The sequence below is a fragment of the Rhamphochromis sp. 'chilingali' genome (genome assembly GCF_963969265.1).
Source record: "Rhamphochromis sp. 'chilingali' genome assembly, chromosome: 15".
Classification (NCBI taxonomy): domain Eukaryota; kingdom Metazoa; phylum Chordata; class Actinopteri; order Cichliformes; family Cichlidae; genus Rhamphochromis; species Rhamphochromis sp. 'chilingali'.
In genome coordinates this window covers 27,135,627-27,146,144 of record NC_137942.1, presented here as the reverse complement: position 1 = coordinate 27,146,144, position 10,518 = coordinate 27,135,627, and the positions used below count along the sequence as shown (strand labels likewise).

The 10,518-nt window shown below is 41.0% G+C and overlaps 1 protein-coding gene across 1 annotated transcript; it reads left to right on the top strand.

Annotated features, from left to right (window-relative positions):
* The first annotated feature begins 3,235 nt into the window (after positions 1–3,235).
* On the top strand, positions 3,236–10,163 carry kri1 (KRI1 homolog). Its single transcript, XM_080905771.1, has 18 exons — positions 3,236–3,435; positions 3,573–3,649; positions 3,745–3,847; positions 3,933–4,035; positions 4,896–4,953; positions 5,037–5,086; positions 5,165–5,267; positions 5,363–5,440; positions 5,547–5,659; positions 5,748–5,976; positions 6,082–6,252; positions 7,835–7,910; positions 8,071–8,186; positions 8,285–8,447; positions 8,522–8,652; positions 9,169–9,233; positions 9,316–9,411; positions 9,495–10,163. Exons 1-18 carry the CDS (start codon positions 3,351–3,353, stop codon positions 9,982–9,984), a joined length of 2,307 nt encoding a protein of 768 aa, XP_080761897.1. The 5' UTR covers positions 3,236–3,350; the 3' UTR covers positions 9,985–10,163.
* The last annotated feature ends 355 nt before the right edge of the window (positions 10,164–10,518 follow it).

Below are 10,518 nucleotides of genomic sequence, written 5' to 3'. Positions count from 1 at the left end.
TCATGTTTTTTAATATTTAATTTGATATTTAGGCTCTGTGGTCGCATAAACAGGATGGCTACTTTTACATAACTCCATTAATTAGGGTTAAATATTATTCATATGACAAATTTGACCGATGGTTCCTATAAAAACACCGAATGCTTAAGGGATGTTGTCCCTGAGTGGGTTGGGATATGACATTACTGCTCACCTGATACTGAGTAAACAAACTCCGTCAGCTGGGCAGACAGTTCCTGGACCAAACACTGACCTTTGCTCAGATCGTGTTTTTTGGAGACACACAACCCATATTTGAAAGGCACACACTGTTCACCAGACAGCAAATTTATCAGCATTGTTAACAATAATAAGAAGTGCATCGACTTTAAAGTTTTTAAAAAACATTTTGTGTTAGGAGTGCTGTCGATGCCTAAAACTTAAATTTATTTCCTTTTTTTGAATGATTTGTGGGTATTTTATCAGACATGAAAACAGGATCTCTTATAACCGCTGTATACTTTTTAAATAAATTAGAATTACTTATAAAAAAGCAATGAGGCAAGTTGTATAAAGTACTCAGTGCTCAGGTAGAGTATAAGAACCAGTCCAGTCCATGCATCACTGTATGAGTGCTATTTTAATTGTTGGTTTGGGTGAAGCTCTTTTTCTGAAAATAGCAAAAATATCACATATCCTCAAACAGTATGCAAATAGCTGAAAGTCTATTTAGTCAGTCTTTTTCCTGATTTGTTTATTTACTATTTGTTTGAGCTATACTTATAACAAAATTTGTTATAACAAAACCTCATTTATTCTTTCATAATGTTTTGTGTTCAAATTCCTTCATTTGTAAAAGTAACTGATAGCTAAAGCTTTCAGATGAGTGTAATGAAGTACAATATTTGCCTCTAAAACATTGTGGAATAGGAATAGAAACAAGCAAGAAACAGAAAAGAGTCATAAAACACAGCTAGCTCAAATGTGTATTTGAAGTAAATCATACAAGATAATGTCTGCACTTTACAACCAATCATTTGTCTAAGCTTTAGTTATAATGACTATTTTCTGTTAGTATTTGTATACTAAGAATTGGGGAGATATAAAACTTCATTAACTATATAAATTACCCTTTTTTGTCTAGCTAAAATATTTAATGTAAGATATTGCTGTTAGCTTCATATTTAGAAGCTTTACCTGTCAGTTCAGCCTCTTATGAGTGTATATGTACGTTACAATGACATTGGGTAAGATTTGCAACTCTATCCTATGAGTCACCTGTGAGAAATCATTAATATAGTAAATGTTAGTGGACTTAATATCTAACCGTGTCGTAGGGCCATTGTAAACCTGAGGTTAAACATTAGGTTTAATGAATTACACTGACTGCTTTGTAGAAAGATAAACAGAAAGCAACAAACACTCTACTTTTTTTTTTTTATCTTTAGGCTTCATCAAAAGGTTTTCTCTTATTCAGTAACTTAATTATTTTGGAAAGGAAAATATCAAATCCAAAAGAAGAAACAACAACATATCAGAACAGCCTCATATTTCACACAGTCTTGCCCTCCTCCATCCTGTTCAGTAACTTCTCTCACCGTTTTTTGTTTAAACTAACTTTGCTCCACAGAAGTATTATTTATGTTTTGATGGTATCCATTTATGCATTTTCTGTTGTTGAGTCATAAACAGTTGCTTTACCCTCAAACTTTTTGAACATTTGTCTGAGTTTGGGACGATTTTTGAGCCCAGTAGATTTCATGCATATTATTTTTAAAGACTTTTTATCTGTAACTGTGTAAAGTTCCTTTCCAAATCATGGCTCTTTGCAATTTTCTGTTACTTTTCAATGTTTTAGCAAAGCATTTGAACACTAGTGTAGCTTATGGACATGTCTGCAATGTTACTTCTGTTAGAACAAACATAATCTGGTGAATAAAGCAGCATAGATGTAAATTCCTTTAAACGGGAAACTATTCAAAAATACAGTATAATCAATAGGATGTAAAAATGTAGGCCACGCAGTCCAAATAGGTACACAAAATATGTACTTACAGAAGAGCTGACATCAGGGGCGATTTTAGCCCATTTTTGGGGGTGCTTCAAAGCACCCCCAAAGATTTCTTACTTTTTTTGACAATATTTGCTGTTTGTGTGACACACTACTAAAAATATAAAAAGCATACAGTACTTGGTTGACATGTAACATTTTAACAAAAATAGTATAGATACCCCCCCCCCCCCCAAAATGTTTGTTCCAGCTCACCTCTCCCCTGCTCTATAGCACCCTTGCTGCCAGAACGATGGTGGCTGGCTGAGATGCAGCGGAGCGGAGGTGTAAGTGCCTGACTTAAAACAGGACATATTAGCTGCATTTAATCCTCAGTTACTCTTTATGTAGTTAGGTAGGAGTCACACCATGTTTCTTTCTAGCTGACCGTCCTGTTGCTCCCATTGAAAATTATGCAGCCTATTTAAAATCTAAAACTTAAAATTGTTTTAGCCTACTGTTGTTGCCACTGTCCTGATTTAAATAACCTTTATCAGATTTGATGGTTTTGTTACAGACTTAAAAAAAGTGTTTTGCTTTTCTTTCACAAATGTGGGGATTAAATTGTGTTAAAATGTACAAAACAGTGATGTCATGTTTTGTGACGAGGACCCAGGCACAGAGAGACTTGATGAATTTAAGAATCTTATGATTTAATCAAGAAATTTGCAGACTTGCACAGAGATGGTAAAATTATGATGGATGATAACGGAGAAGAAGACAACAGACGATGAGGACAGGGAGGATGCAGGGACTGACAGAGACAGGGAAGAAGTCTCATCGTGACGAGTAAAGTTTATCTTGCCTGGCTGGGCAGCTCTCTGGGTGCCCAGCACCCCCAAAACTCTGATCCTAGAATCGCCCCTGGCTGACATAATGTACAAATATGGATAAAATTAAATTAATTCAACTAGTTCGTGCAAAGATCTTTTAAGGGGATAAACATTTGTAAATGAGTGCAATTTGTTGCTTCATATACGAAACTTTGTTACAATTTAAAATAACAAAAAAAGAAGCACTGGCAGTGAAAATGGTCATTTAAATTTATTGCGCAATTTATTCAGATTTTTCAGGACAGAAAAAAAGTCACAAACTCATGATACTTGGCGTTACAGTTACAGGAAGCGCGAGGATTTTGGGCTTCAACTCATCAAACTGGTAGTCGCGCGCTCCCTGCCGGCCAATCGACGTAACGCACGAATCGTACACCGGAAACCACGTGTTCCAGCGTTACCATGCTTCTGTGAGCGACCTGGATTACTTCTCTTGGCTGTGTTTACTTGTGAGATTTAAACTACAGGGGACTTTTTTCTGTGAAAACATGTCGGGCAAGTCGGAGCTGAAGATTAATTCTCAGTTCGCGCAGAAATATGAGAAGTATCGACAGAAAGAAGAGCTGCAGAGACGTAAGTGTGACACTAGCTAAGCAGCGTGTTAGCATCCCAACGTGGGGAAGTATTGCTAGCTTTAAAAGTAGTTGTTTTCTCCAGGGAAATGTGAAAGTCGCTATTATAATCTCTGCGTTCACGCTGTGTTTGTGCAGTGAAGGATCGCTACGGAGACCGAGAAGATGAGAGTGACTCGGGGTCTTCAGAGTCCAGCTCCGATGACAGTGAAGTGGTCAGTTAGCATCTCTAACTTTTCTTTTGCTTCCACTCCTTATCAATGAGGTGCTTGTATACATAACTGTGTGTGTGTGATTTTCTCACCTTCAGGAGCTGGACCCTGGTGTTGAGAGGGATTTTTATAGGACTCTGTCGCTGCTGAAGAAGAAGGACCCAAAGATCTATGAGAGAGATGCTAAGTTCTACTCAGAAGGTGATTGTTGGGTATTGACATTAGCGTTGTTGTGATGGTTAGTAATAATCTTCATGCAGTGAAGTGACTTACCTGTTGCTTTCAGGCGCATCCAGCAGTGATGCAAAACCTTCCACCTCGAAGGAGAAAGCAGTAAAGCCCATGTATCTTAAAGACTATGAAAGAAAAATCATCCTGGAAAGGGAAGGGTGAGTGAAAGTCTGTTTAACTGCATCAAATAGCGTGAGACTACATCAATCAGGGATATACAGGTAGTACCAAATTAGAGCCTGACTAATGTGCTGGTAAGCCGCTATTACTGTCTGATATTGACACATCAATATGGGTATTGATGGATATGGTGTCTGATATGAAAAATATTTTACTTAATGCTGAAAAGGTTGAGGTGTTCTGGTTGGGAAGTGTCACAAAATGACATGGTAGGGATGCAATATACACTCATATACAATCATACACTCACTTAATTAGTTACACCATGCTATTACCTGCTTTCACCCTTGTTTGCCTTCTGGACTGCCTTAATTCTTTGTAGCATCAATTCAACAACAATCATCAGAGGTTTTGGTTCATACTGACATGACAGCATTAAACATTTGGTTCAGATTGGTTAGCCCCACATCCATGAAGTGAAACACCACATCCCAAACATGCTCCATTGGATTGAGATCCTATGAATGGAAGCCATCTGAGTGCGGCGAATTCATTGTCATGTTGAAGAAACTTTCACATCTTCAGAGTCACTTGAATTACAATCTTCCCTGATTCTGATGCTTCGTTTGAGCTTCAGCAGGTTGTCTTGACTATGGTCCATATGTCTAAGTGCACTGACTTCCTGCCATGTGATTGCGCGATTAGTTGTTGAACAGGTGTGCCTAATGTATTGGCCAGCAAGTGTATTTGTAATTAATTACACAGATCTTGTAAGATGCCAAAGAAAGCTAGTCCCTGATTTGCTGCTTAGTGGGTCAGGAAGCATTTGGTGTTTTCCTCCTTCATGTGTTTTCTGTTTAATTCTCTGCCTGTAACACGTCTTGTTCTTGTTTTGCAGCAAATATGAAGATGATGATGACGACAGCGATGATGAGGAGGCTGTCAAGAGAAAAGAGGTAGGCAAAGTTCCTCACTAATATGTCTCCTTAGGAATGAACAAACTGATGCTTTCATTCATCACCTCTGTTTTCCTTCAAAGAGAGCCGCCTCTCCCAGCTACATGCAGGAGCAGAAGGAGCTGAAGGAAAGGTAAGTTAAGAGACACCTCGTGCTGTCCTGCTCTCGCACTCAAAGGCTTCTTACTGAAGTCGAAATCTCTCTCTGCAGCTTCCGGAAGTTCATCCAGGACAGCGATGACGATGATGAAGCTGGTGAAGCAGACAGAGCATCCCAGCTGCTGACCAAGAGGATCAAAACACAGGAGGAGAAGGTCAGAAGCTGATACCTGGTGCTCTTCATCTTTAAATTGGCGTCATTTACAGATGATTTTCAGGTCAGGTTAAACTTATCTGTGGATGCTCGTAGGATAAAGAAGAGGCAGATTATGTGGAGTGGCTGAAAGGCCAGGGAGAACTCGAGGGTGCAGAGGAGGTGAAGGACATGGTGAGTGTGTGTAAAAAAGGCTGGAGAGACTTCAGGAAGTTACATTTTGGTTGAGAAAGATGTTTGTGTTTAACTGACTGGTTATAAATGGTTTGTGTTGATATAGAAATATTTAAAAGACTACTGGAATGACCCAGAGCTGGATGAAAAGGAGCGTTTCCTGAGGGATTACGTGCTAAACAAGGGCTACCTAGATGACGATGATGATGATGATGAACGGTATGTGGAGGACCAGTTGGTTTATGTCTTACTCGTGAAGTGAAGAAACACTGCCAGCTTTAACAATGACTTATTGGGCCACATGCAGGATCCCAACCTACGATGAGGTGGTCCAGGATGACGTGGAGGATTCGGAGGAGGAGGGGGAGACTTTCTTAGAGCGCCAGGAGAACTTTGAGAGGAGCTACAACTTCCGCTTTGAAGAGCCCGATTCTCAAGAGGTCAAGACCTACCCCCGAAACATCGCCACCTCTGTGCGCACCAAGGACGACCGCAGGAAACGCAAAAGGGAGGAAATTAAAGAAAGGAAGCAAAAGGTGTGGATCATGTAGGAGAAGGAAGGGGAAAAAAACCCACAGGAATCCAAGTTGATCCTTTATTCGTTTGTCAATATTTGACCCCTTTCCTAAAATTTACTTCAGGAGAAAGAACAGAAGCAGGAGCAGCTGAAGCAGTTGAAGAACCTGAAGAGGAAAGAGATTATGGAGAAGCTGAAGAAGCTCCAGGAGCTGACGGGGAACGAGCAGCTCGCTTTCGATCAAGCCGACCTCGACGGAGACTTCGATCCAAAACAGCACGACCAGCTCATGCAGGTCAGTGTACACACACACACACACACACACACACACACACACACACACACACACACACACACACACACACACACACTTTATTTATATATCCCCAAATATCACAACAATAGCTGTCTGGAGGTTCTTTATATTGTTAGGTAAAGCTAGCAATGCAGTAATACAGACAAAACCCCGACAATCAGATGATCTCATATGAGGAAGCACTTGTTGACAGTGGGGAAGAAAAACTCCCTTTTAACAGGAAGAAATATCTGGCAGAACCAGGCTCAGGGAGGGGCGGGGCCATCTGCTGCCATGTTGTATGTATGAAAACTGAGAGTCTCTGTGGAGTTTACTGTGGCACATGCAGATAGTCCAAGGTGTGGTTCTCTGTAATCCCAGGCTTTTTAGCTTTTATCATGACAACTAGCTAAAAAAAAAAGGTTAGATTTAACCTTTATCCTGTACAAGTACATAAGCTAATCATCCAAACAAACTTCAGGCTTTACACCAGTGAACAACAACAATTGTTCGTATTTATTTGGTGAGGATGCTGCTTTTTATATGCATAACGTTTTACCACGATGTAATCGTAGAGTGAATAGTATTAGCTGCTAAAGCTAAAAAAAAGGTGCTTCACACTGCAATGATAAAGCATTAGGATAGAACACGTTAATCAACAAAAAAAAAAAAAAACATGTAAAATAAACATGCCAGAATTTAGCTTATTTTTTTATAAAGCAAAAGAATTGTAAAAAAATTCTTTTATGTCAGTTTTTAATGTTTGGTGTTGGAGAGGGCAAATTCACCTGTGTTTTAATCGGGATGTAGGGACAGCTGGGAGCATTTGCTCAGTACAACACACTGATCTAGTGCGAGTGTGCAGGGTTAAACCTTCAGAGAGGTACGGACGTGCCAAGGCATGCGGTGACTTGAGAAGAAATTATTAGAATCTGCTGTAAAACTTACCAGGACTTGATGTAAGGAAAACACATTTGCGGCACCATAAATCCTGCTACACAAACACACACTGAGGAGATAAAAACCCACATATACTCTGTTGGGAGGAGCCAAACAATCAGTGGCATATGATTGTGGATCACAAAGGAAAGTATGAAAATTTACTGCTACCCACATTTAGAGGACTTCTGGTTTTATATTCCAGTGATAAGTAACAAGATAACAATGAAACAACTTGATGTCATATAACATTTGAAAAAAATCTTTTTTGGGGGAGAAATTTCTGAAATCTTGTTAGGGTTGATCTGAGACTTGAGAGATTAAACAGAAGGATTATAACCCAAAATTTGGACTCATTTATGGAAAATGTATTTTTTTTTTTTTTCAGTCGTAGAGAGAGAAAGGGGGGGAAGAGTGGCGTAAACAAGCTACCTGCTATGATTGTAATATGGATAAAGCTTCACATCCAGAGCAGGAGCAGCAAAGCAACAGCTGTCGGCGTTGACCTTAACGATGGCCGGCCTCCGGCGGTTCACACAGCTGCGTTGCGTTTGGCAGATTTCTCTGCTCCAGCATTTAAACCAGGAGGTCGAAGGAGGAACTGAAAGTCTCGTTTAACTTCACCGGCAGTTTGTGTTTGCAGAAATTCTTTGGCGATGAATACTATGGAGAGGAGGAGGATGAGAAGCCTCAGTTTGAGGACGATGATGAGCTGGAGGGTGAGCTAACTGAGAAGCCAGTTTTAATCAGATTGAAGCTAACATGTGCTAAATACACATTTGTGGGTTGCACTGAGTCATGAGTAGAAAGTTGATGTGATTGTGGCGCTCAGTTTATTTTTTGCATAAATGTCTGAACACAACCTCCTGTGTGTGACAGAGCACTGGAACTGGGACACTTGGACCGGAGAGGAACGCGAGGAGGACTATGGCGAGGAGTATGATGGAGAGGAGTACAGTGCTGCTGAACCCTACTGCGAGGATCAAGACTTTAATGTGAGCTTATGCTCCTTACTGATCAGTTGTCTGATGCTGATTGTCCTGATCAACAGTCTCTCTCACTAAAAGATCTTTGTTTAAACCTGTTTCTGCAGATGGATGCAGACTATGACCCCAGTCGGCAAACAGTTTCCAAGAAGAAGAAGAAAAAGGAGAGGAAGATGATGAAGAAGGAGGATCTGCCTCAAATGGGCAAGAAAAAAAAGAAGTCTCACTTTGCAGAGGTCATCACCAAGAACAAACCTGTGTTTGATCCTCGTAAGTGCCGTTAAAGCTCGCACGTGCTCTCTAACACAGCGTGGATGTTGTCTAATGGAGCGCTGTCGTTTCAGAGGAGAAGAGCTTCGAGCAGTACTTGGACGAGTACTACAAGCTGGACTACGAGGACATCATCGATGACCTCCCGTGCAGGTTTCGCTACAGGCAGGTGGTGCCCAATGACTTTGGCCTGACCACAGATGAGGTGAGAGAGGTTGCACTTGCAGGCTTTTCATTTTTGCGCAGTGGCAGGTTAATGATGATTACCACATTAAGCTGAAGTCAGCTCACTTAGCTGTGTCCTCAGTGTTTCAGTCTTCTTGTAGCCTCCATATTGGCTCTTAATGATGTCATGGATGTGTTGCAGTAGCCATGTAGTGATAATCTCATTTGCTCTCATTATTTGATCTGGCCATGCATGAGTCCGGGCACATGACACCCAACTCTGTTCTGTTCCCACATGCACCAGCATATAGAAGAGTTCAAAGCTGCAGAGCATGTGCGGGAGACGGTGTTTAGGCTGTAGGTGAATTGTTCTGCGGTGATGAGCCTTGGCTAGATTGATCTGGTATTGCTTCCTTCTGGGGAGAGCTCTGACCAGGGAATGATCTCAGCTTAATCTTCTCTCTGAGCAGACCACACAGGGATTTGATGAAGTGGCAGCAAATGCAAAATTATCCAAAAATTGATTTGAACTAATGAGGCTGCTTCCTCTCCGCAGATTATAAAGGCTAATGACAAGGAGCTGAACCGCTGGTGCTCTCTGAGGAAGACGTGCATGTTCAGGTACGCTGGTTCTGTCTTCTTTTAAGCGTTTCGTCCCTTTATCTGATGTCTTTTGTTCAACTTTTCTTCTTTGTTTTGACAGGTCTGAAAAGGAAGAGCTGAGCGATCTGAAGAACTATAAAATCAAGGCTCAGAATGACAGGAAGAAGAGAGAAATCCTTAACTCTGTGTATCTGGAGTGAGTAACATATTGATCTACTGTATTAATGAATGTGTTCCAATCATTTTATCAATATGTGACTATGTTAATTTACCCTACAGAGGCGATGAAGATGTGATTGAGGCCAAGACAAAGGTGGGCAAGAAGCGAAGAGATCGTCTGAAGAACGCTGAGAAGCAAAACACAGAAGCAGAGGATGGTAGTGCAGTACCCCCTGTGGAATCTACAGAACAGACTCTTGTTCAGGCTCTTCAGGAGGCCGGGGATGCCATTGAGGATGAGGAGGAGATTCTGATTCCCAAGAAGAAGAAACATAAAGGAGAACCCCAGATTACAGAGGAGGCGGTGTCAGCAGCTAAACCAGAAGAAGTGAAAAGTGGGACTGCGAGACCGAAATGGTCTAAGAAGAAGCACAAGCATTCAGGTGGTCGTATCCTCTCAGGAAGAATCGGGGTGAAGATAGGCGGCCGGGAGTTCAGTAGGCAGAGACTGAAGGCCTATGGCCTGAACCCCAAGAGACTGTACTTCAGACAACTCGGCAGACAAAAACGAAAAGCTCAGGAGAAGAAGGAGAAGCAGAAAAAAGAGTGACAGCTCTGCCACTGTTTCAGATACAATCCTTCATAATCATGGTGTGAAATACAGCACGGAGAAAAATGGCAAATTTTCCAAATGTTTCACTTCTTCACATTGACCCTTTTGACTGTATAATGTAAATAAAATGTGTATTAAATGGTAGCTATGAAAACCTGAAGATCCAGTTCTGTTGTGTAATCTTGCATTGGTTGGAGTCATTTGTGCCCGCTTATGTTTAGGTGTGGGTGGTTTTTGTATGTCAGGCATTTATGACTCAGATCTGGCAGCAGCTCATTGATGTACTGGACCCCTGAGAACCTGCATGACTTGCTAATTTCTGAAACCCCAATGGCATTGTGGTTTTTAAATGTCATCCACGGGGGCTCTTAGAAGTGCATCATAGCTCTGTGCTCAAAACAGCCTGCTGGTCGGCCTATCAATTTGCTGTATTGAGTGGGTTGTATCTTTTGTTTTGGCCAGTTTCAAAAGCGAGTGGTTGGGGAAAAAAACATTTCCAACTATAGTTGGAAAAATAACAAGGGGGAACAG

What these genes read in the sequence shown, in the direction of transcription:
- kri1 (XM_080905771.1), top strand. Translation starts at nt 3,351, where the DNA reads ATGTCGGGCAAGTCGGAGCTGAAGATTAATTCTCAGTTCGCGCAGAAA. An exon ending in GAAAGAAGAGCTGCAGAGAC is followed by an intron (nt 3,436 to 3,572) that starts GTAAGTGTGACA and finishes GTGTTTGTGCAG; the next exon opens with TGAAGGATCGCTACGGAGAC. An exon ending in AGCACGACCAGCTCATGCAG is followed by an intron (nt 6,253 to 7,834) that starts GTCAGTGTACAC and finishes TTGTGTTTGCAG; the next exon opens with AAATTCTTTGGCGATGAATA.